The sequence below is a fragment of the Equus przewalskii genome, chromosome 3 (genome assembly GCF_037783145.1).
Source record: "Equus przewalskii isolate Varuska chromosome 3, EquPr2, whole genome shotgun sequence".
Classification (NCBI taxonomy): Eukaryota; Metazoa; Chordata; class Mammalia; order Perissodactyla; family Equidae; genus Equus; species Equus przewalskii.
In genome coordinates, this window is record NC_091833.1 from 65,644,584 (window position 1) to 65,671,692 (window position 27,109).

At 36.1% G+C, this 27,109-nt stretch overlaps 1 protein-coding gene and 1 long non-coding RNA gene across 4 annotated transcripts in view; one reads left to right on the forward strand and one right to left on the reverse strand.

Moving 5' to 3' along the window:
• Nucleotides 1-4,969, forward strand: part of LOC103562723 (UDP-glucuronosyltransferase 2C1-like) — a 30,430-nt gene extending 25,461 nt beyond the window's left edge. The window contains exon 6 of the mRNA XM_008537861.2: nt 435-4,969. Within this exon, the coding sequence (XP_008536083.1) occupies nt 435-714 (280 nt within the window). The 3' untranslated portion in view covers nt 715-4,969. The remainder of the gene's footprint in view (nt 1-434) is intronic.
• LOC139082570 (uncharacterized) lies at nt 3,667-25,752 on the reverse strand. 3 transcript variants are annotated; one of them, XR_011538711.1, is made up of 6 exons: nt 25,600-25,734; nt 24,247-24,317; nt 23,213-23,368; nt 22,509-22,617; nt 6,622-16,443; nt 3,667-3,817 (listed from the first exon to the last, which is right to left on the reverse strand). It is a non-coding gene; the product is annotated as an uncharacterized lncRNA (long non-coding RNA). The 3 variants fall into 3 exon arrangements; XR_011538710.1 differs by having other exon boundaries at nt 23,213-23,428; XR_011538713.1 differs by lacking the exon at nt 23,213-23,368 and having other exon boundaries at nt 25,600-25,752.
• Between the last annotated feature and the right edge of the window lie 1,357 nt (nt 25,753-27,109).

Consider the following 27,109-nt stretch of genomic DNA (forward strand, 5'->3'; position numbering starts at 1 on the left):
CCAGACCAAACATGTAGAGGGAGAAGGGAGTCTCTTCATCATAGATCTGCCCCTCAGTGATCCTTCCTTTCACTGTCTTGTTCCTAAAACCACACTTAACAAATTAGATCAAAATTCTGTATTCTTAACAGACATAGTCTGCATTCTTATTTCTGAACTTTTCAAATCCTGTTTCCAATCAGAAATTATTTTCTCCCCTACCTCCCATTATTACTTAGACTTGGAAATATTGAATAATTCCAACTGTTAGGCCACCATATCTAGAAGTTTCTTATGAGAAAATAAATTGTCATATGCATTCTAGGTTCTTGCTGCTATCATCAACGAGAAGTTTATTATATAGTTACATAGTAACTGTTAAGAACATAACATAATTAAGCATATCATGTTCTTCATGAATTTTTCAAGTTGCTATCTATGTATCCAATCTTTAGATATAAAGAGAATGCTATGAGGTTATCAAGAATTCACCATGATCAGCCTATGAAGCCCCTGGATCGAGCAGTCTTCTGGATCGAGTTTGTCATGCGCCACAAAGGAGCCAAACACCTGCGACCAGCCTCCTACGATCTCACCTGGTACCAGTACCGTTCTTTGGATGTGATTGGGTTCCTGCTAGCCTGTGTGGCAACTATTATGTTTCTGGTCACAAAATGTTGCCTGTTCTGTTGCTGGAAGTTTGGGAAGACAGGAAAGAAGAAAAAGAGAGAATAATTTTCTTTGTGTTTGGCTGGAAGTCTTGATAGGGTTCACCCAATTAATCCAGCTACTGATTTGAAGAGACTCTTCTTCTACTCTTCCAAGCTCTTGTGCATCCCTCAGCTTATCAAGTGAGAGATTAAAATCTCTTCCATTGAGTTGGGTACAAGATTTAGAATTAAGGTGTTAAGTAATCTAGTCTTTAAAAAGAGAAGACAAATGTATAAGAACATGGAAGTTGCTACTATTGAAATCTTAGTGCTCTAGTTGATTCATTTGTTTCAGTTCAACAAATTGAGATGCTGTTTGAGGCCTTAGGAACATAATGATTAATTCTATATTCAGTGTCAATCATATTGAACATTTTCTAAATATTTGACATCATTTTTGTTCCCGTATGTTATAATTACTGCATATTCTCTAAAGCTACTAGACAAGAAGTAGGATGGAACACACTATAGCCAGAGCTTCCCTTTCAATTAGAAATATCAGGAGACTGTCAGGATTTCTACACTTCTGTGAAGCACGTTTATACCATCCGTTTCCTTTCATGTGACACATCTGACTTTCTCCTCTTTGCAATACAAAGACTGTTTTTTGTGTTTGATTTGAGGGTTGTCTTGCTTTGGAAATTAATATTGATAAGACCTATTTGTATTGTAATGCTCTGGCTTCAGAGAACTAGTGGGAGAACTTGATTTTGACAAGTTTGCATGACTGGTGGTATGGTGGAGATAAGTACATGATTGGAATTTAATGCCTATCCCTTTAGGTAATTTAAATTTTTTAAAAAAAATTCTTTCTTGTGTTAATTTTACTTATCCATATTTGGAAAGAAGAGGCAAACCTATTTAGCTACACTTCAGGTATTTTGATGTGGGCAATGCATTTCTCAGAAATGCTATTTGCTATGGGGGTAATTTCTACATCTATTCAGAAACTCAATCAGTTTGCCCATTTCTTCTTCTTCCTTTCCTCCATCACTTCTCCTGGTTCTCACATAAACTGTACCGTGATGACTATACTAGGCACAAGTACTTAAGATTCTTGTTACCTAGCATTGGCCAGAAATCTGCAGTAAACTTGAAGATGTAGGTTGAATTTTAATAGAAGTATGGCTTTCTCTTCTTTTTTTTCTAAAAAGTCTCTCTTCTAATATATTTGCTAATTCCTTGTCCGTAAGGTCAAAGAATTACTCAACCTAACTGTGATAACTTTGTCTATTATACAAGTTTAGTAAATGATTCAGCACAGAGTTTGATATTTATAACCCAAGCTTAAGAGGCATAAAAGTGTGACTTTGAGAACAATACAAATCATTAGGGTGATATCTGTTTTTTACAGGAATAGTAAACAAGAGGAAGGTAAACAATTAATTCTCAGAGAGGAAATTAATTTAAAAGATATATAGGAGAAAAAAGATATCATCTCAATTTTATGAGATTTCGAAATAATTAATTATAATGATTTAAGATGTAGAATTTAAAAACGTAAACACTAAAGCAGCTTGGTTTAAGATCTGCTTAATGTAATCAGAGCAATAATTTACAATGGTGCTGATTTATTGATTCCGGCAATAAAATGATGCTCTTTCCTATCATAGTCTTTAAAAGCATAGTTTAATCTTTGATCATTTTATGTCAAAGTTAAGATATCTCTTCATTTTTCAATATTATGTAACATGAGTTGTTAAACTACACTCAAGATTTGATACTTTGTCACCAGTTTCTATTTATTCAAAAGAATTACCCTGACAAATAGATGAATATATTCTATCTTGTAGAGACGACTGCTTTTCTTAAAAACAAAGATTTATCTATTCAAATCACCTATAGATCATTATATCATTATATTAAGTATATAAAACATTCATTAATAATTTTCTGTTTGCAGAGACTAAACATATGTAACTTACTGGGTTTTTTTTCCGGGTTAAGTTTCAATAAGAATACATTTGTCAGGAGTTTAATGATTTCTGGCTTTGTTACTCATTTAAAATAACATTTTAAAATACTTTATTGTAAAACTATTTACAACACATCTGTGACTGTGTTATGAAAATCTGCTCAATTTTCTTCTGGACTATAGCTTAAATGAAATTCTAATAGGTAGATGCAAATATTTTGTACATATTCACATGCATATATATGTGAACAAAACACTATGTTCTATATGTTCTAAAGAAAAAGTGATTCATAGTGTTGTATGTTTTGATTTTTGAAGTTGCTTGCCTTTTACAATGAGGGAAATGTTTGTTTCTGTGAAGTTTTACGTATTTTACCAAAAATGATGATTCACCTGCAGACCAGATCTACCACACTCCAGAAATTAATGGAACAGTATCCATGATGTTTAAACTGTTAGACAGCTGGGACTGAGAACAGTCTTCTGCGTAAGGACCAGAGAACCTAAGTTCTGCAATGCATACTGAAACACCGCCTGCCGTCCACTCCTATTTTCATTTTCCCCCATGATTCTTGACTTCTAAATCACACTCCAGTTCTGTCATTGTTCTGGGTTCTGGGTGAAAACCCAGGTAAAGAAGCTGAAATCCTAATCTCGCCCTCTCATTTTCTGCCATTCATTTCCCTCATTCAGAGATGGACCTTTCATCAATTCAGATGAAATCCCTCATATAGGATACCAATTAATCCGTATGACACCACGACATGCATCCACCTATCTTTCACTCTTAAAGCAATTGTCATTTCATAAAATCATGATTGTACCATGAAAACAAAACAACCCTACTGTCCTGGAGATCCTTGGCCCTAATTAGCATTCCTCCTTAAGAATTCCTCTCTCTTTTCCAGTAACTGCTAGACATAAGGTCTCATCACCCAGGTAATGATGAGGGTGGGGGTCCTAAAAATCCTGGAGAGTTTAGAATAAACTAGATCTTTCTTCCTTTATTGATATAAAACTGCTATTGCATCAATAACTAGTTGACATTGAAGGAAGACTCATGTTCTAGGTGTCTTAATGGTATCATATTGCTTGTGTGAAAGGTAGAAGAAACCACCTCTGTTAGTATTACTTCTGCACCATCCCTTTGTAATGAGTGGTGAGCTTCCATTCCAGATCTTCACAAGACCCAATGCCATACACCTGGAGAATCCTAAAATTCAAAATGTGAGTTCAGCTGTTACTTTTGTATATTTGCTAATCTTAAAGACTCACAGAAATTAGTTGAGTACATTTTCTGCCAGAGTTTATTACAGAACAATGGTCCCACTACCCAGTCATGACAATCCCAGAAGAATTATGAACATGGACTTGATCATGGACCTGTTCCTCATTACTGGGTCCAGATGATAGGTTGCTATGAAGTGCTATTCATTTTTTTCTTCTTACTCGAAAATATAATGCAATCTTGACCCACATATTCTGAACTCTTCCTCTGAGCATTCCTTCTGACATCTTTCTTCTAATTGCTTAGCTCCTTTGTGATGAAGCAATTTATCTCAAACCTAAATCAGAATTAATTCTGATTCCAATTCCAGATTAGATCTCTTTATTAGATTAAATTACATAGAGTGTATTTACAGTGGTAGTTGTATTCAGGAGAAAGAGAAATATCTAGATCTTCTATATATTATTTGATAATCACTTTGAACTGACACTAATCTCTGAAGACCCAAAACACCATTATGGTACAAAAGTAAGAGTGAGAGTTCACAAAGGTCAAGTTATAGGTAAAGATGTGCCCTTAGTTCTTCTTGCAATGCATCCAGTATGATCACAGACTTATCTTGTTTATTTCTGTGAAAGCGAAATGTAGATAACTTAGTAACTGACAGAATTTCCATTTGAATCACCTCACCTGGACTGTGACAGGCTCATGGTTATCTTTGTGGAACTCTAGAGTCTAGTATCAATTCTGGGCCAAGATAAAGATGTGTGACTAACTAATTGTTTAGATTTGGTGTTTAAGTTTGAAAGTCTTCCTCCCCTTTTCCCATTAGCCTCCAAGGCCACTTGTTTATTGATGGCTTACAACTGATGTGACCCATGAGACAGGCTGGCTTAGTTAAAGGACAAGAGGAGCACAGAGGACCCCATTAATCATTTTTATATTTACAACCAATCAAAATTCATTGCACAAATCTTGATGGTTCATTTCCTGAGACAAAGTCTGTCCTGTACAAACAAGAAAGGACCCCGGGAATCTGTGCCTGGAAGTCATTTGGACCCTTGGTGCTCTCCTTTACTCTCTTTCTCCTACTTTAACTCCACAAGCTCTAATTTTCCTGTATTAAAACCATTTCATAAGTATTCTCTATGGAGTCTGTGCGTCCTTTCAATCACCCAAACTAGAGATCTTCACAACAGGCCAAGTGGAAGCCACTGACATTGCCTGCTCCTCACCTTCCAACAAGATAATGCATCACAAGCACTGTCATAACTCTGGGGGATTTCCAGATATCCACGTACTGTCAAAGACTTGGAAGATACAGAGGTGATGATTCCTATCACAACCTCATTTAACACATCTGTTTGGAGTACTAAAAGGTGGGTCATAGAAATGACTATAATTTATCACAAACGAATTTATAAACCTAATCATAGGTTCGGATATGATATCTTAAGTGAAGCAAATCAACACATCCCCTGACATCAGGTACTCAGTTATTAATCTGGAAAATGCTTTTCTCCTCTATCCCTACCAACAAAGAGAATAAGTGTCTGGATTTACTGTGGCAATAGATACTGTATACTGTTCAGAGTTTGAAGATATTTGTGATCCATGGGACACTTATCAGAGGGCATCCACTACAAAAGAAACTCAGTGACTACAACATGAAAACCCATCCCATGCATTTTAGTCAACTTCTTTCCCCTCCTTGTTTCTTGTGAATAAGCCCACGTATAAAATGGCCTTGGAAGCATGTACTGCAAAATATGTAATTTCCCCTTTCACGACTGAACAAGTTGCTGTCATTGCATACGTCTAATATTCTAATCATTAAGATCAATGTTGAGACCCCAGTTTTGAACATCATTTTCTGAGCAATGCAGTTGGTATCAAAATTATGCATAGGACTCTTTCCACTACGGAAGGTGCAGGTTTTGGTCTTCATAGGGTGACACATATTCAGACTACATATTTGCCCTTCCCTGCCTTCAGATTTTCCTCCAGAACCACTATTTATGAATTCAGTGACTGCCTTTTCCCTTGTGATGTTATACCACACATCACCTCTGATTAGGGAGCACAATTACAACGAAGGAAACATGGAAATGGACTAGGTGGTCTGAATATATGTATTGTATTGAGGTTTCAATGTTAGTTTTACACAGGTTGCAGCAAAAAATCAATTAATTGCCTGAGGCAGCAGGTCTAAGTGACAAGACAAACCACATAATGAGCACTAACAGTTTAAAAATTTATTTCCTTAGAAAGCTAAGTTGTTAAATAAATGAAAAATACAGGATAGGGGTTTAGGACTCAAATCTCCAAATTTCTCTCTCTGCTTCGACTGACACCAGATGTCCTGTGCTTACTGATAGTTCTTGGAGGTACAGAGGGAGCCAAGTGCATGGATCGCTCAATGGGAATAGGTTGATGACATTGTGTCAGATTGGCTTCTCATACTAGTTAGGCACTGGATGTTGTTGTAACATCTCACATTCTTTGGTTCATAATTTTTAATTGGGTTACCTCATTAAAGTTGCATCATTATTCTTAAATGCACCTGTGCTTGTTGTATTCTTAAATGTCCAGTGAGAGGTGAGCATCTATTTGTTGGGATAGTCAGATCACCTGGGGTGATGTAAATCAGTAAATGAACTTAAGATATAGTTAAGTTGAATTCTAAGCAATCTTTCACATAGGGCAGTTATAAATACATGATGACAAGCAAATAGGATGAGTCATCTTTGCAATATTTTGAAACGCACATACCATGATATGTCCATTACCTTAAAACAATTGACAATATGTTCTTGGACAGGTCAGTTAAAAGCGGAAATATGGCATCTTCTGGAGGCCCGTCATACAGGAAGTGGTTGAGACCTCACTCTTGGGGTCAGTATAGGATGCCATTACCTCCAAAACCAGAATATGTAAGTCTGGGACCAAGAGGTGAAAGTAGCCCCTAATACTACAACAAAAAATAAATCTTTCAGCAATTTTTGCTTCCAGTCTCCATGACATTAGGTTTCAGTGGGTTTTCAGGTCCTATTTCTTAAGAAGGAATGCATTCATCAGGAAGTAATTCTGTGAAAATGAAAGCTGAGCCTGTTCTCTGCCTTCTGCCAGAACTAACGGACAGAGAAGGGAAATTAGGATGATACTTAGCAATGAACAAGGAGCACTATTTTGAAAATCCTGAAAATACACTGGGATGCCTCTTAATACTACCAGGCCCAATAGCACTTGCCAATGAGAAGCTGCAGCACCCAATAAGGACAGTACCACTAAGAACTGGGCTCTGATAACCACAAAACTCTCATGCCTTTTAGATGTGGGTTGGTAATAGCACTTTCTGTTGCTAGCCCAAAATTCTAAATTATTCTTTGACGATTCCCCTAAACCCTGCTTCTATGTCCAGAAATAGTTACATAATTAATATTAAACTTTTGATTAAGTACATTTGCAATCAGAGTACTGAAAAGAAGAAAATACTGAAGAAGACGTTCCTGTACTATGTGAGCTTATGTCCTTTACACAAAATGTGTATCTATAGCTAAAAATTCTACTGTAGATAATCATGTGTCTAGTGCCCTGTTCAATACTAGTAGGACCCAAGTATGACTAGTTAATGCAACAAGCCGCAAATCTAACCGTGAACCACAAATATTGCCCTGTGAGCATAGGGAATGTCAAGGCAATATGCACAAGAAAAAACAGTAAAATTAAAAAGAAGAAAGATCACTAGATGTGTTTTTACTTAGAAACCCAAATATACAGCTCTATATGAAAATGACTGCCTTTAGTCCAGCTGTAACTGCTTCTCACACTCCCCAACACACATCCAAATTGACTACCAGAGACCAAGGTACTGAACACATCTGTGGTGGTGGTAACATCAATGAATGTGTTTGTTAGTAGTTATTTAGCTGTAGACACATATGGGTGTATTTTATAGTTGGTAAATTGTAATTGAACAAAGATAATATAAAAAGGAAAAATGCATGAATTAAAAATTATTACCATGTATGCTTGTAAAATCCATAATAGTTCTTTAAGCTTTAGCCTACACAATCTTACCTGCCAAACTTAGAAACATATAATGTTTATAGTCTTTGTGGAAGAAATGTCTAGTTAAATATTACATTGACTATAAAGGTGGATCTTAAGTGAGAAGTAGGATGTGGATTTCCTTTAAATTTGTCTTCTAAACTCATATTAGTCCACAGATAAAGTTGTCTAGATGATTTGCCCAGTAATTGATACCAAAGGAGTAAAATCCACCATCCTGATGACCTATGGACAAAATGTGTCAATCATCCACAAGCAAAGGTCTCAGTTCCCAGGTAATAATTAGACCAGCCTTGAGATATATCGTCAAGTTGTTATCTCATTAGTGACCTGAATGAAACAAACTGCTGCGTTGTTAAAAACGTTTGCCAAATATGAAGCTGTTATTAAACAGCATATCCATTTTTAACTCTTCCACCTGCATAAAAATCATTTTCAAAAGTTTATGTCTCTTTAAGAAAATTGATGTCTTGTCATAAGGAAATAGTTAGGAATTGAACTCTTAACAGACATAAATTCAAGGTGTTTCATGTACCAGTAATGTGGAAATTTGAAACATAAGGTAGAGCATTGTGAATCAGGTTCTTATTTATGTGCATCAGAGTGATTTAACAAAGCTACTTCTCTTCTTAAAGCAAAGCAAAGCGATGTAAACTCTCTGGTTTTGGTTACTTGGAAAAATAGGTTAGAACTACTCAGTAAAAAGCATCCTGAAAGTCTACCCAGAAGAAAAATGAATCAGTAATAATAATTCTATCAGACATAGAAGGGTATACAAGTGAACCTAGGGGCCAGAATTTGGACAATCTCTTGTTCCTGCTTTTAAGCACCTAGAACTCATCTTTATCAATTCTGGTTTATCAAATCTGGTTCATTTCCCTGACTTTTCCACTAGTCATGTTTATCTATATTTAAAGGGATAGAGATTTTATATCAGCCATTTCAACTGAAGGTGTCCAATCGTTTGGAAAGTTAGAAGGCAGCAATTTATTATCAATTTATCTCCATTTTCAATTGTAGGCACCAATTTAAAAAAAAATATCTCTAATGCATTTCTTATCTGGATGAGCAAATTTTTTCTTTACAGGAAATGGAAGAATTTGTGCAGAACTTTGGAGAATATGGTATTCTGGTATTTTCATTGTGATCAATCATCAAAAATCTAACAGAAAAATATACAAACATGGTCACAGTGGCCCTTCCCCACATCCAACAGAGAGTTAGATAAACTTTAAACTCTTTATAATGTTTATCAATTACTTTTGAAAAGAGGAGATAAAATTTCAAAATACGTGTGTAGCCAAAGATCTCCCTGTTTCCATTTTGCATTATTTTCATACATTGCTTAAATCTTGGAAAGCTTGCTTTGCATTGCTTTCAGAAAGTTATATGAATATAAATTAAGGATGAAATTTGGATATTACAGGCAAGGATAAAACAATTTCTAGATTCATTCATCAACCAGGATTTATTCCACTGCATTTTCTAAATAAGGTGTGGCACCTGAAGCAGCATCAGATGGAGTCACGCTATCATTCCAAACACTTGTTACTCAGTATAGAATTGGTAAAATGTTGAGTTGACAAGATGTGACTCTAGGTATAAAATGAGCTCCAACTCCGATCCCTTCTCTTATTCCCTCTTTTTCCCAACTGAGTACAGTGAACAATTTGGGTATAGCATACTTACAGTATCTCCCGAGAAAGATTGCACAGGCCACCATGAATCCTCTTTTACTCTGGTTCTACAGCAGAAGAGAGAGACCAAAATCCTTTCCAAAACTAGCTACTACTTTTTCTGGTTTCAATTTGGAAACAGCAACAGAAGTGTTGTGACATGGGTTCCTAAATTTAATGTCTCTTTGCTTGCCCATTCAGAATCTGACTTAATCACTGTAATTGTTTCTGAATAATCAGATTAAGAAAATTCCAACTTTCTCAGGTGGTTAGGAATAAGCAAGTATAAATTTGGGAAAAAAGTAGGCAGAATCAAGTCTAACCTTGAAAAAAGTAAGTAAATCCCCTTTTGTAAAAATTTTTCTAAAACTATATGATAAGCCCTGCATTGCTTTGAGCTACAGCCCAGGTTCATGCCTGATCAGAACTTCTTCCGAGCAATCTACACTACTTTCATCACAGTGTTATTGGAGAACTGACCTGGCATATAGCATATAGCAACCTGCCATAAAGAAAAATAGTCCAGTGGCCAGCCCTATGGCCTAGTGTTTAAGTTTGCGTCCCCTGCTTCGGTGGCCCAGGGTTTCACCTGTTAGGATCCTGGAGGCAGATCTAGCACGACTCACCAAGCCATGCTGAGGCGGTGTCCCACATAGCAGAACTAGAAGGACCTGCAAGTATGTACTGGGGACTTTGAGGCCATGAAGAAGAAAAAAAAAAACTTTGGCAACAGATGTTATTTCGGGGCCAATCATTTAAAAAGTTCTGGGATTCCTTGGAATTTATTCCATGGATATGATTACAGAGTCAAGCTCTAGTTAAAGCCATGATCTACTCAATATTTCTGTATTATAAAGTGAAATTAGGTCATCTAATAGGAGAAGCTGATAATTTTCACATTTTAGCTAATGATGGTCAATTGACTATAATGTGAGCTCCTCTTTCTTGTGGACATGTAAATGATAATATTATGATTTCTGACGTTTCTATGGGCTTTTCTTCTTCCTACATCAAAACCACAGAAAACAAGTGACTAGGTATCTAGTGTCAAAAAAGCATTAGACTCAAGTCAATGGCTTTTGTCCACAATATTCTAGGACACAATGTTTCCCTACAACTGTGTAACAAAAACTAAGTTTTTTCTGTTTCTCTAAGAAGACTACACGTTAGGAGTTTTCTTACTCCTAAGTCACTGACATTAAGTTATTGACTACATAACACAGAAAGACATAAATCTTCAGCTAAATATCCATGGATAATAAAATATAAGCAAAGCATCCCTTACTTCCTTCAAAAAAAGTAGGAGCACGGATTGTGGTTTAGAAAACTAAACTGTTTTAGAGAATACCTAAGTCACGAAAAAGACTGTAAACAGAAATATAGGCAGTAACGTTGCTGCCAGTGAAGGCTCACGAGGTAATGATAAATATCTTATTGGAAACTGAAGGAAAAGGAATTCTTGGTCTACAGAGTGAGAAAGCTTTGGGGAATTGCGTCCCATGATGACATGGTAAGCAGGATTTCCAAGTGATGAACTTATATGTTTACCTGAGGATATTTCCCAGCAAAATTTCAAGCGACTACCTGGGATTTCTTCTGCTGCTTATAGTAAAGTGTGAAAAGAGAGAGAAATTGATGGATGAACTATAAAACAAAAAGGAAAATGGGCTTGAAGATATGTAAAATTCACAGTCTGTCCAAATTGCTAAAGAAACTTATGAGATTCACTGTGAGAAAAACATGCTCTAGAGGAAAAACCAAGGGTGCGACTTTGAAACATTTTACTAACACTCCAGAAAAATCAAAAGGTTAGAGTATTCAGTCACACAAAAGACTGTTGGAAGAGATCAAAGGGTACATCTCAATAGATCCAGACAACACCTGGGAAGATACTCCTCAGTCATCTCAGTAAAAGTCGACAGAGAGAGGATTAGCTGAGAAAGATCTATCTGAGAAGGAATGAGCCTGTTACCTAAGGAAGTGTTTCTCCATGACTTACACAGGAGACCCACAGAGTTATTGAAGATTTTATGCCCACAGAGACACTCTCAGCTTCAACCAAAAGACAGTAGAAAATGAAAGAAAGCTGCCTGATGTCCAAATTTCTGCATGCAGGAAATGGGCTAGTAAAACTACTTGGTTGCAAATACTTGCTATCTTCCGTGAAAAAGACAACATGGCCCAGAAGGGAGAGTCACAAGGTCAGAGGACAGTGCCATGAAGTACAAATGATCATCCTCAGTTCCTGAAATCTAGTAGCATTTTCCCAGGTGGATTTTGCAATGACTTGAACCATCAACTCTGTTTTTTGGCTTTGTTTTGAGGAAGATTATCTCTGAGCTAACATCTGTTGCCAATCTTCCTCTTTTTTTACTTGAGGAAGATTGCATCTGAGCTAACATCTGTGCAAATCTTCTTCTATTTTATGTGTGATGCCACCACAGCATGGCTTGATGAGTTGTGCTAGGTCTACATCCATGATCTAAACTGACAAACCCCAGGACGCCAAAGTTTTTTAAAATTTTCTCCTCTTTTGAATCAAAATGTCTATAACTGTTATCCTGGATCTATCACTATCATATTTTGGGAGCAGACAAATTATTCTTTAGTTATGCATAAAAGAAATTTCTCTCCAAAATGCGTCATACCAAGAGCCTCTCCTATACCTTATCTAGATGACATAGATGATGAGATTTGGGACTTTTTTTTTTAACATATGCTTTTCGGTGAGGCAGATTGTCCCTGAGCTAACATGTGTTGCCAATTTTCCCCTTTTTTTGTTTTTTTCTTGCCCAAAGCCCCAGTACATAGTCATATATCCTAGTTGTAGGTCATTCCAGTTCTTCTATGCGGGATGCTGCCACAGCATGGCCTGAAACAGTATGTAGATCTGCACCCATAATCCAAACAGATGAACCCCGGTCTGCCGAATTGGAGCAAGTGAATTTATCTGCTTGGTCATGGGCCCAGCCCCCGGAATAGGGACTTTTGAGCTGATGTTTGGACTTTGACTAGATGTTTCAATGGTGGAAACTTTGAGGGATGTTAGGGTGTAGTGAACATATTTTGCATGGGTGATGGACATGAATCTTGGGGCCTGGAGGACGGACTGTTATAAACAGAATAATGGCTGTTGAATATAGCCAGGTGCTAATCCTCAGAATCTGTGAACATGTTTGCATCCATGCCAAGAGAAACTTTACAAGTGTTATTACTGATTTCTTATAACATACCATTGTAGTGAGAAAAGATGGTTGGAACTATTTCAGTCTTCTTAAATTGCTAAGACTTGTTTTGTGGACAATCATATGATCTATCCTGGGAATGTTCATGTTCACTTAAGAACGTGTATTCTGCTGCTATTGGATGGAATGTTCTATATATGTTTGTTAGATCCATTTGGTCTAATGTATAGATCAATTTCAACGTTTTCTTGTTGATTTTCAGTCTGAAGGATCTATCCATAGCAGAACGTGGGCTATTGAAATCCCTTACTATTTTTGTGTTGTCCATTTCTTCCTTCAGATCTGTCAGTGTTTACTTAATATATTTAGGTTCTCTGATGTTCCAGCAATATATATTTACAATTGTTTTATCTTCTGGGTTAGCCAACCCCTTTATCACTATATAATGAGCTTCTTTTTCTCTTATTGGCTTAAAATCTATTTTGTCTGATATATAGCTACTCGTGCTCTCTTTTAGTTTCCACTTGCATTGAATATCTTTTCCATCCCTTTACTTTGAGCCCACATGTGTCCTTAAAGCTAAAGTCAATCACTTGTGAGCAGATAGACCTAGGTCTTATTTTGCTTTTAATCCATCCACCCACTCCGTGTCTTTGACTGGATAATTCAATCCATTTACATTTAGAGGATGTTTCGATATATAGAGACTTAGTAATGCCATAATGCCATCTTATTAATTGCTTTCTCACTGTTTTTTAGTTCCATTGAATCTTTTTTCCTTGTGTTCTATCTTTGTGAATTGGTGATTTTACATGATGGTGTGCTCTGATTCCCTTCTCTTCATGTTTTCTGAATCTACCAGAGGTTTCTGTTTTGTTGTTACTATGAGGCTTCCATAAAATATCTTACAGATAAAATAGTTCCTCTAAACTGATAGCAGGTTGACTTTGATTGCATACAAGTCTCTACACTTTTAGACCCCCGTTTATGTTTTCATGTCACAATTTCTCTTTTTATATTGTATCTTGTTAACAAACTATAGTAGCTGTATTTTATTTAATTCTCTTTTCCTTTAACATTATCCTATAGAAAAATGGTAAACATAGTATCATATTACAGAATTGATGTTTTCTAAATCTAACTGTATATTTACATTTACCAGAGTGTTGTATATTTTCAACTGATTTCATGTTACTAATTAATCTTTCTCTCTCTCTCTGTGGTTTTTTTTTTTTTTTTTTTTTTTGGTGAGGAAGATTGGCCCTGAGATAATATCTGCTGCCTGTCTCTGGTTTTTGTTATAGGAAGATTGTCACTAACTAACACCTATGCCAATCCTCCTCTATTTCGTATGTGCAATGCCACCACAGTGTGGCTTGATGAGCAGTGTGTAGGTGCGCTCCCAGGATTGGAACTCATGAACCCTAGGCAACTGGAGCAGAGCACACCAACTTAACCAGTACACCACCAGGCCAGCACATAATTAGTCTCTTTCTATTTCAGCAAAAGAAATCCTTTCAGAATGTTTTGTAAGGTAGGTTTGGGGTAATAAATGCCCTTAGCTTTTATTTGTCTAGGGAAGTCTTTATTTCCCCTTCATTTCTGAAGGATAACTTTCCAGTGAGAGTATTGTTGGCTGGCAATGTTTTTCTTTCACCACTCTGAATATATCATTCCACTCTCTCCTGGACTGTAAAGTTTCTGCTGAAAAATCTGCCAAGAGCCTAATGAGACTTCCTTTGTAGATTACAATTGTCTTCTCCATTGATGCTTTTAGGATTCTTGCTTTGTTCTTGATTTTTGATGGTTTCTTTAAAATATGTTATGAAGTAGATTGTTTTGAATTTCAGGATTGCGGTGATCTGTTAGCTTTGTTAATTTGGATATCCAAATTTCTCCCGAGGTTTGGGAAGATCTAGGCTATTATTTCTTAAAATAAACTTTCTACCTCCTTTTCCCTCTTCTCTTTCTGGAACTCTGGTGATTCAGATATTGTTTTCTTGATGTCCCAGGGATCACAACCTCTTTCTTCACTCTTTTTTATTTTTTTTCTTTCTTCTTCTCAGGTGGAGTTATTTCAAAATTTATTTGCTCTAACTCACTTATTCCGTCTTATGTTTGGTCTATTCTACTTTTGATTCTATTGCATTTTTCATTTTATTTATAGAATTCTTAAGCTCCAGAGTTTCTGTTTGGTTCTTTGTTATGATTTCTGCCTTTTTATTAAATTTATTTTTTTGTTCATGCTTTGCTTTCCTAATTTTACTGAATTATCTTTCTGTCCATTCTTGTAGCTCACTGAGTTTCCTCAAAACAACCATTTTGAATCCCTTATTGGGTAAATCACAGAATTCTGAGTCTTTGGTTTGCACTTGGAGGATTATTGTTATCTTTTAGTGATCTCATGTTTCCCTGATTCTTCATGTTTCTTGGAGTTTTGTATTGCTGTTTTTGCATTTGAAGTTTTGGTCTCCTCCTCAAATCTATACAGCTGCCTACAGGTGGGAAATACTTTTCATTTGTCCTACTTAGATCTGGGGCTTTCTCAAGCTTGTATAGATGCACCTGCTTCAAACTTTTTGCTCCCTTTTGTGGCAGAAAGCTGATATTTGTATGTATTCTATTGATCTTAAAATTCACAAGACCTGCTTTGTGAAACCTCTCTTTTGTTTTCCAGAAGGTGGCACTGCTGCTCAGGTTTTTGGTTTCTCTTTCGTCCATAGTCCCTGGCCTGTTTTCTGCATACAGTCTTTGTCTACCAGAAATCTCTCTCACTCTTACCTTCAGGAGCGTGCACGGGGAGCTCATTGTAGAGTTCAGAAGGGTGGATGGTTGGCACTTGGAGCATTAGAAACCAAACTAAAAAGAAATGAATGAAAGGATCTCAAGGTGGAACTTGTCTTGATTATTGAAGTACAAGCACTCTAATTAGTTTAACAGTATTTGTTGGCAAATGTTTGAGATATTTGAATTAATTTTGCTTCACTTCCTATAGTTTCATCGAATCTATAAATAGAAGATTTTCTATATTTGAGTGTTAGAGTCCAGCTTCCATTAGGTTTAGAGAGATTCATGGTACTACATCCATCCTTAGAATCACTCTTCATCCCTGCAAATTCCTTCAAAGGAAATGGCCAGAATTTTGTGTTTCAAGAAGAAATCACCTCCTACAAAAATTTATATTATATTTTACATTTTATTATGATATGTGGCTGCTTTTTACAACAAAATAGAGCTGTTTGAGAAAGTCGCTTGTTTCACAACTTAAAGTAATTCTTCCTATGGCTTTAAAGGTCCTTTACTTTGATGTTCTCCCTCTGTCCATCACCTTTGATTGTGCACGTTCTGAAATGCGGTTTATCTTATGAGGCTAACGTCTTTGAATGCTTATTCTTTCAAAATATATGTGTACTTACATCTTCCCATACTGGAACAAGAGAAATGTCTAGCTTCTTTAAGATTGGCTGTGGTACTGAAAGTGTTTTAGAAAGACAGACATATATGAAGCTATTGTTCCACATAAATAACTTTAGATCATCTTTTCTTGTACTTTCTATATCTTCTCAAAGACATTTCTTTCTTCTCTCTCATGACTTTAATACATAAACATTGAGTCCTTCAGCAGAGGTGATATTAATAATATCTTTTCCTCTACATTTTAAGATTAGGTAACAAATATCTGTAATCAATGAAAAAACAGAAAATTATAAATGAAGATTACCAGTATTGGGAAAAATTAGGAACCATTTCACAAAGTTTTAACAATTCTTCACAAAAATCATTTTATGATAAGAGAGATCTATGATGAGAAAAATGTAAATATCTCAATTGATCGAGAAATTTTTAATCTAAAATCTAGACTAGCAAAATTGTCTTCATCTCACAGCACAATTCGTTTAAAATACAACACTAACAAGATGTATCAGCCTGTAAACTTAACAACGGGATTTGTATGAGTTCATCGTAAAATTATAGGATAATTTTAGAGTAAAATAACATCTGTAAACTGAAAAATATGATGATATATTTCCTAATTAAAATTATCAGTAAAAATTATTTTGTTCAAACATAAACTAAAATAAAATCCATAAGACACAGGACAGTTTCTTAATATTTTCTTTGCAATTAAGATCATTAAAGATCTTTCCAATAATTATGCTTAAGAATGTCTTCTAAATGTCAAATTGTCATTGGCTATTTCTTAACCAGTCATCTTTTAACATTTCTTGTCTTTCTAAAGTGATGACGCATTTGGCAAAATTCCAATTCCATGCTTTAAGAAATTGTTTTGATTGAGACATATATGCAAAATTATTTACGTTATTAAAGAATATAAACTCCAAAATCAAAGGAACCAGCACATTTAATGAAAGATGTATTCACACTTAAAGATAACTAACCTAAGATTTTCCATACACTAGAGACAACAAAATAGGCATAAAACTCAGAAAAAATAAAGCACCCTATTTATCTCTGTCCAACTACACACACACACACATACACACATACACACACATCACTACATGATATTGTGGTTTTCATTTCTTTGTCTTAGTCAGATAACCTGAAAAGCTCTAGAGGACCATGACTATGTATCTTACTGACCAGCCCACATCTGACATATCATAGCACAGTACCCTAAAACTGGGTTAAAAATGTGAAACAATTATTACTCTAATAGTCAAGTGAAGCATTTCAAATCACCTAGTTTGCTTTTCCAACTTTGTGCTTTTGCTCACGTAATTTTTTTGCTGTTAGAAAAAGTTTATTTCTCTATTAATATACAGTACTGCCTCCTCTATCAGGAAAAGGTGCTAAAATCATTCAAGAAAAAAATCATCTTTTTCTTCTTTCATGTTTATATGTCTTAGTTTGTGCCATCTGAAAATTATATGTAATGACGAAGAAGAAAACAATGTATTTCTTTCTATGTACATATTCCTTATTTTAAAATAATGCTACTGTCTTACTTTAAAAGACCCCTAAATCAAGCATTTTTCTGGATTATATTTGTTATGAACCACAGAAGGGCTAAAGACATTTGACCCATGACAAGTAAATTCAATCATTGTCAATAACAGTCTCTGAATGTTATTGGGTGCTTCCTGGCCAGCGTTTTAGTCATTTTGCTCTTTGTTAGAAAGAAAAAGGCGTTTATTTTATTGTCTTTATTTTAATAATTTGGAAAAACAAGAGGGTGTAGTTTCTCTGAGATACAAGTTCAGTTAGTCACTAAACTTGTCTATTAAGAAGATTCCCTTCTTGCTACAAGTTTGTTCATTTTCTGCCTTAATTTTTCTATTCAAAAATATTCCAAGATGTTTGAACTGCTTCAGAGTTAGATGTTGACTTCCATTTCTGGTCCTCATGGAGTAACTGTGGTCAGTTTAGCCCTCTACCATAAACAACTAGAAAACTGGACAAATTGTATATAACAACTATTTTGAGACATCGAACGTTAGGCATCACAAGAATGTCATAACTAAGAGACAGGAAATTGATAAGGTTAACCCTAAGATCACTCCAGCTTTCTGAGTATAACCAGTTTCCAGATTACATTGCAAGGAACAGAATCTCCATCAAAAACTGGGGGTATCACTGCATAATGGGAAAAAAAATGTGGAATTTGAGGAAACTAGATATTTGGTATTGAATGTGCATAGTTTGGAATCTCAAAATAGCCCACGTTATTTTCTACTGTAAATTTAGCTTCTCAGAGAAGCATTTGTTTTGTCCTACTAAAATCAATTTTCATATCTGGCCTTAAACTATCTTGATTTTAAGATCAATTTTATATCTCTCAGATTTCTCAACTGTCCAAACTGCTAAAATTCTAGGTTAATGGAATGTGACCTTTTCTTTCTTATCTACATATCTGATTTATGCACATAAGAAACATAACAGGATTCCCAGTATATGTAGCTAATCCTGTCAGAGTATATAGCCAGATGGAAGGGATCCAATTTGGGAAACTGGCCCCCAAGTGTCCAGTTGTTGTACTCAAACAGTGATGCTGTATCAGGGACACAGTGTTCGGTTCTATTGCTAGCAGATTTGATACTCTTGATATTTAGTTTAAGCAGTAGTTAGATCACCTTTGTTAAACAAGAGGACATACATTCGGGCCCCTACATAGCTTGGCTCTCTGTTACTTGGCCACTTTGCTAATTTGCTCTTGGGGTCTGAACTGGGATAGCTGATGATAGAGGTGACTGATGTCACCTGGCTGAGTTATTTTGCCTACTTTATTGTTTAGCACCTATTGGTAGATGTTCTCTGGGGAGGATTAACACAATGTTTCATGATCAAGTGTTCCATCTGTAACAGGGCCCTGAAGCATGCCAGGATTTGTTTTTCCAAATCCATGTAATTCTTCAGTCTATGTAGCATCATCTTGCTGTGTTGTCATTCTCCCATTAGGCTTGCCAGAGATTCCATGCAGCTAGTATATGTTGTGTAATGCCCTTTTTTCGTGGCTTACTTTTTCCCTAGGGCTGCCTGTTCTATAACCATATCCATAGCTTTTCATGAGTTAGGCCTGCTGGCTGCAAACCTGATCTTATTGTTCTCTGTGACTGTTGTGACCACCTGATTTCTGATGATTGATCACCATCATTTGGTCTCTTTTATTTTTGTATTTGATTATGATTAATATCAGTAAGCTGAGTTTTATAACTACCTAAAAGCCTGTCTCTCAGAGGACAGCGACACTGAGCACTTCTTATAACTTCAGTAAACAATCACCTTTTGCATTTTCCAGATCTACATACCTATCTTAACATATGCACTGCTAAGCCTGTTGATTGTTTCTCCCACTGTTTGCCATGGCACTTCCAGCCCACCAGTTTCACTCTGTATGGGCCATCACTTTTCCACTATTCAACAACATCCTAGTAGTCTGTTACTCCAAGCTCCTGGAGTCTGAACACTGGTATTAAAGCCTATGTCCTGAGAGACTTCTCCAAAATAAAACTATGCTTCCTTATGGAACTCTATGTTCTATTTTTCATAATTCAGTTCCTCAGTGTACAGTTCCCTATAGAATCTCTCAGTTCTTGTTGTTAAATATTGGCTAGATCATTCAGCTCCTTGAGTTTTAACATCTTTCCTCCCTTGTTAAAACAACTTATATCTGCCTGTATTAGACTGTGACTAAACACTGGTTATTGGCCTATGTCCAAGAAAGGAGATAAGAGCAGATCCTGAGAGGGGCACACGATGTCCTGTGCGAAGAAGACCCTACACCATCCTCAAACAATGGAGAAGTGCTCTCCCTTAACAGAGAGGAATGGGCCACTTCCGAGGACTCAGAGGGTTCAGACAAATCTGGGATTTCAAAATTGTCATGTATAATTTATTATTTACAAGACCTCATGGGATTCTGCTCTTTCTCAACTAGCGTCCTGACCTTGGTAAGAGATCAGACTAGGTTGGGAATTTAAGTGGAACCGGAAATGTTTTACTTTTAGAACGATACAGAAATTTTTTGGCCTCTGAAAAGGATGAGAATCTCTTTCTTGCTGTGAAGAAGTCCTCTCTGGCTTTCATGATTAGCCTTAATTTGAAGGATAATAGCTGCCATTTTTACATTGTAGTCTTCAAAATTTGAAATCAGCAAAAATAAAAATCCAGCCCCATTGTCATCATAATTTCTACTCTTCCCATATTTATCAAATACCTTATATATCACACCACGGCAGAGTTCCCTTTCAACACTATATGGTCCCAATTCACCATCACTGAAACTAGTAAAAACTTCAGTTACCACACTTCCAAGGCTATTTGTATCCCATCTACCACCAGTGATGGGGTCATTACAGCTGGTGTTGAATGATCCAACTCTGAAATCTGATCTCATGGTGTACTCTCTCCTTGGTATCCATTATCAGAGGTTGAATGCTGCCAGGAAGCAGAGTCTGAGCTGGATATGAGCTTGCAGGGAGATTACTAAGGAGTGTTGTTGGAAACAAAGTCTATGAGTGTGAGGGTAGGAAACAAGATTGGATAGTGAAAAAAATAGGGACATAATAATGCTTCAGCATGGGCCTCACCATCCCACTGAGAGCTCTGAAGCTAACATCACCTTTAAGAGTTGGCCCAAATTGAAATGAGGAGACCAGGCATTGGATATGGGCTTCCCTGGGAAGGAGACATCACTTTAGACTAGATAGTTCTCTTCAGCATAGGCAGCCCTCAAAGAAAGCAGGTAGAAGAGGGGTGCCAGCTGATAATCTTCAGATCAGCTGGGGAATAATTTCTACATTGCCAAGAGGACAATCTGGGTAACACATCAAAACATCCACCAAAAGGCATTACCAAGATCGAAGGATATTTCAATTCTGCTGGTAAGGTTTTGCTTAGAATCGATGTTCAAATTCGTTTTCAGAGATCCACCTCTCATTTCAGGTCAACAGATTATTAACAGCATGAAATTAATAAATTATTAATTGTATAAATTCTATCCCGTAACATGCATCTTTCCCTTCCTACTTCTAATTTGATGGGCATTCTTGGTAGGATTTTTTTCCTAAATACAATTTACGTGGATTACAAAGGCAATCTTAAAAATAAAGTTCAAAGGATGGTACTTAGAAGATAAATGACTTCTAAGAGTAAGTACTTAGGATGGAAGAGTAACATAAGGAATATTGCAAATGTTTAGAAAATAAAAAATTAATAATTTAAAGGCAATTTTTTCAAATAAAAGAAAGAAAGTAAAGTGGTATTCAACAGTCACCCACATTTGGATATAAATGAAAAAAAACAGAGGGAGTATCTACAGTCAGAAAAACAAAGGCAAGAGAAAGTAAATGGAGCTAACATAACAGATGTGAATACATGGAGGAGGAAATTTAGAAAGCCTGCCTGGAAATGCTCAAATAAATCAGAATATATTTGTGTTGACACACTACTACTTTCTTAACAGGAGACTTCCTACATGAAAGGTAATGTCCTCTTAGCCTAGAGGCAATATTGTTTATAATGATCCTGGGATTTATTATAAGCATATACAAGCACAAGATCATTTACTTTATTTGCTTTCCAAAACCAGTGCTTTGAGCTCTTTTAATCATTGTGAACTTGATATGTGCCAGTTATATTTTAACTACTTAAGTTATTCTTTCCTGGATATAAATGAGAGCCACATCAAATTTAAAAGAAGTTTATAGAGAGATTGAATTTTACCAGGATGTCTAAGAAATGGGCCTCTCTTCTTGCACTGTATTGTTATTTGAGCTGTGAGTTCTGTGGACAGGTGCTCGTGTAGCCAATGGAATACAAACATTGGATGAATTGAAAAATTATGCTGGACAACTTGCTTAGAAGGGCCATGAGGTGACTGTTCTGGTATCTTCAGCATCCAACATTGTGGATCCCAACAAACAATTTGCTTTTAAATTTGAGGTTTATCCTACATCCTTTACTGATGAACTTGATTTGCTTTTCATGAAATGGATTGAGATGTGGTCATATGAGTTACCAAAGAACACGTTGTGGACATATGATTCAAAGATGCAAAAAATATATTATGAATTTCTGATCTATTCAAAAGCTCTAGGAGGATGCAGTTTTGAAAAAGAAACTAATGAAAGAACTGCAAGAATCCAAATTTAATGTTTTTCTTGTTAATGTTTTTCTCCTTGTGGTGAGCTGCTGTCTGAAATACTTAACCTACTTCGCTCTGCAGTCTTTGATTTACCACCAGCAATACATACAAAAAACTCTGTGGAGGGCTTACATTACCTTTTTCCTATGTAACTGTTGTCACATCCGACCTGAGTGTCAAAATGACATTTATAGAGATGGTGGTAAATGTGTCGTATTTCCTATACTTTGACTTTGCGTTTGAGACCTTTAACGAGAAGAAGTGGGATAAATTTTACAGTGAGGTATTAGGTAAATCAGTGGTTTTCATCATATACACCATATGTGTATATACATATACGTAAGTATATGTTTATATATGCATGTATATGTATATATATACACATATATATGTATACACATACACAAAATTAAAGAGTATTTATATTCTCTTAGATTTACTGTAAAAATAGACAAAAGATAATTTTTTTGTCAAAATCTACCAATCTTTCAAAAAATTTATAGAAATTATTCTCAAATTCTGTGGCACTGGAGCTATAACTCCATTTTACTTTGGTCTACCATATTAATATTCTTAGGGCTTCTGTATTTACAGAGCTACACATGTCCAACTTTTTTCATAAATCATAATGTCTCTGTTATTTTTTGCTGTGTAATAAACCATCCTAAAGCTCAGAGTTTAAAAGAACAACCATATTACTTCCTCATGATCTGGTGGACCAACACTTTGTGTTGAGCTCAGTGAACTGTTGCTTCTTTGGGCCTTGCTTTGGCTCACTCATCAGGCTATGGGTGGCTATCACCTTAGATGGAGCAGAATGGTCCAAGAAAGTGTCACTCACATGGCTAGTGTTTGGCAGAGTAGCTGGACAGTTTGTCTCCTTCATGTAGCCTCTCCAATAGGCAAGCTTGTGCTATTTCAGAGGACAGCAGAATCCCAGAACAGCTTGCATGAATGCTCTAGACATAGAACATGAATGCCTCCTTCCCACCTTCCACTGGCGAAAAAGGTCATGAGGCAAGTCCAAAGTCAACAGATGGAAAATTAGTCTCCACCTCTTGATAGAAGAAGTTGCAAAGAATACATAGCCATTTTTAATATACTACAGTAAGAAACTTCATTAAATATATTTAAAACTCAAGAGAAAGTCAGCCATAAGGAAATATATTTTGCCAATCTGGTTCTAGTGGAAAGGTTGCTTTATGTGTAAGAAAGTATACTTACCTGTGTAAGCTGTATATTTGCTTGTCTTTATAATTAAATATTTCTATGAGCTCATAGTTAGGTTCCTTTCAGCTTTCAGAACCAATGCCTCTGATATCTGTCTTCTAAATTCAGTTTTTCTATTATTACATCCAAATTGTCTCTTTGGTCTAATCATGTGATATCTCTAATAAGAGGAAAATCCTTAGTTACGGATGAGTTGTCCCTGACTATTATCTAGTATTACTCCTTCCTTCTCAATGGATTAAAAGTTGTCTGCTAAGTGAACCTAAATCTTTGCGAGTTACTTTGGAGTTATCAATGTCTATTTTCTTGTTCCACAATTACTACTGCCCCTTACTTTCAAAAGTAAAGAAAAATATGAGGGGCTAGTATATTTTTCATATATGAATGGCATCTAATCTTGATTCTGTGAACACATTTATTAAATAACAAATATTTATTGAGCTTCTGCTATGATTTTTGTTTCCAGGAGGCAGAAGTAAATTAGTCAACATTTATTGAGAATTTACTCTGGTCCAGGAAATCTACTACATCCTTTATATTTATTGACTCACAGAAGACACTCATAGAAATTCCTTTTGTAGGTACCATTATTATCCTCACTTTACAAATGTGAAAACTGAAGTACAGAATGTTCAGATAACTTACCCAATTTCTTGTGGGGAAGAAATGATGGGAATGGGATGATAACACAGAAGTCTGGCCCCAGGACCTAACTCCTTGGTGTATTACATTAAATGAAAGAAAAGAGAGACACTGTGATTTCAAAAATCCACACAAAACTTAAGTGAAATTGCTAAGCACCAAGTATACTACAACATAGAAGATCAAGAAAGTTAGTTTTTCTTGATCTAGGTGGCCTATTTAACAGACATTTTCCATTGCCAGTACATATCTTTCAACCATCTAAACTTAGCTTTGCCAGAGGGATGCTCCCTCATCACCATTTACTCACATATATAAAGCATCTTTTTTTGGGCACTATGGCAAATATTTTGAAATCCAGAAAAAAATCCCTTTCAAATGGAACTTAACTATACTTTGTATAAAAGTAATAATTATTTTCAATGGACAAGAGGTATGTAAGGTTAATTTAAGATTACAGAGGAAATAAAGGTCTGGGTTTTAAAACTGCAACCTTTGACAATATGTGCAATGTATGAGGGTACAGGAGGCAGTGGTTTGGAGAATAAAACCAAAGATTGAAATCTCAAAAACAAATCTGCTAAAAACTAATCAAGAATCACAGGTCATAGGAAATAAACTCTTAGACGAGATTCCAGAGCAAGCAGATGAAAAGTAATACTGAGGAAAACAAGATATCAAATGGCAAACATCAAAGAAGAAAACTGATTGGTAAGTGTGGTGAGAGAGTGCGTAGGTCTGCCCACAATAAAAGACTAAATAAACAACAATTGAACTATCAAAATTTCTAAGATTAATCTGCTAAAAATTAATCAGGAATCACAAGTCATAAAAAATAACCTCTTAGATGAGATTCCATAGTAAGTGCATGCACAGTAATGTGAAGCAAAACAGGAATAAAATGGAAAACAATCAAAGTAGCAAGGAAACCATCAACAAAAGGAAAAGACAACCTAACAATTGCAGAAGATATTTGCAAACCATATATCAGATAAGGGTTTAATATCCAAAATATCCAAATAACTCATACATCTCACAAAAAAACCATCAACCCAATTAAAAAATGGGCAAAAGATCTGAACAGAGATTCCTCCAAAGAAGATATATGGATGGCCAATAGACATATGAAAAGATGCTCAACATCGTTAGCTATCAATGAAATGCAAATCAAAAGTACAATGAGAGATCACCTCGCTGTGGTCAGAATGTCTATAATTAACAAGACAAGATTCAACAAGTGTTGGAGATGATGTGTAGAGAAGGGAACCCTGGTACACTGCTGGTGGGAGTGCAAACTGGTGCAGTCACTATGGAGAGCAGTATGGAGTATCCTCAGAAAATTAAGAATAGACCTACCGTATGATCTAGCTATTCCACTGCTGAGTATTTATCCAAAGAACTTCAAAACACAAATGCATAAAGTTACATGTGTTGCTGACGAAATGAAGAAAGTTGGGGCCCATAAGAAGGAGACAGACACCGGTGTCGATAGTGGAGAAAAAAAGCCCCGCCTTCCACGGGCTGTTTATTTTTATATCCCCCTAGACAAAGCAGGCAACTAGCCAAAGGCAATGACTCAGCATACATGCTTCTAAGCAAGCGCGCTCACGTGCTTACACTGCTGTGTATGCTTTTTATCCCTAGGCTGAATTCCAGGATCTGAGAACACTCCTGTTTGCAGGCAATGTTCTCCCCAGAAGGGCCATAAGAGGACTGGGCAGAACATCCTGTTTGCAAGCAAGCTCAGCCACAAGTCAGCTCCATGAAATGTCCCGTATGCAAGCACATCCATGTTCTTAGGCCAGATCTCCTTCATACATGCACCCCTATGTTCATTGCAACATTATTCACAATAGCCATGGAAGCAACCTAAGCGCCCATCAAGGGATGAAAGGATAAAGAAGATGTGGTATATATACACAATGGAATACTAGCCATAAGAAATGATGAAATCCGGCCATTTGTGACACCATGGATGGACCTTGAGGGTATTATGCTAAGTGAAATGTCAGAGGGAGAAAGTCAAATACCATACGATCTCACTCATAAGTAGAAGGTAACAACAACAACAAACAAACACATAGCAACAGAGAGTGGATTGGTGGTTACCACAGGGGAAGGGGGAGGGCGAAAGGGGGGATTAGGCTCACACGTGTGGTGATGGCCTATAATCAGTTTTTGGGTTGTGAACATGATGTAATCTACACAGAATTCAAAATATATTACGATGTACACCTGAAAGCTGTATAATTTTATAATCCAATGTTACAGCAATAAAAAAATAAAATAAAAGATAAAACATTTTTAAAAAAACCCCAAAACAAAGTAGAAAGCTGGGCAGTGAAGGAGGTGGGTGAGTAGGTTGGAGGGTCAGTAAGAATAAGCCAATAATCCAAAGCCACAAAGAAATTCAAGGAACAGTTTAGGTAAATAAGGGGATACAAGTGCAAGTGCCTGATGCAAATAGACTTTTACAACAAAGTCCATTTTCCAGCCTGACTTTCCAGAAGGTTTATATCATTCCTTGAATGGATACCCATCGCAGTATTGTTGATTTATTCTAGGGCTAGAAGCTGACAAAGGAGATTCCTTTGCCAAGTTTTAAATACTTAAAAGGGAGAATTTTCAGAATTTTTGCAGATGAAGCTCCCTTATCACCAATTCCTACATGTTGTTAATGCTTACTTTAGTTTCCCATATATATAACTTTTCTGTAGACTAGAGACACAAATTAGGTATTTGAAACTACTTGATAGACTGAATGATGGGATAGTTCCTCAGGCTGCCATTCTTTCCATGCAGTTATCAAGCAGCCTTCCCTATAAGTTAAATCATAATAATCTATCCTGAGTCTTTGAGCTATGGA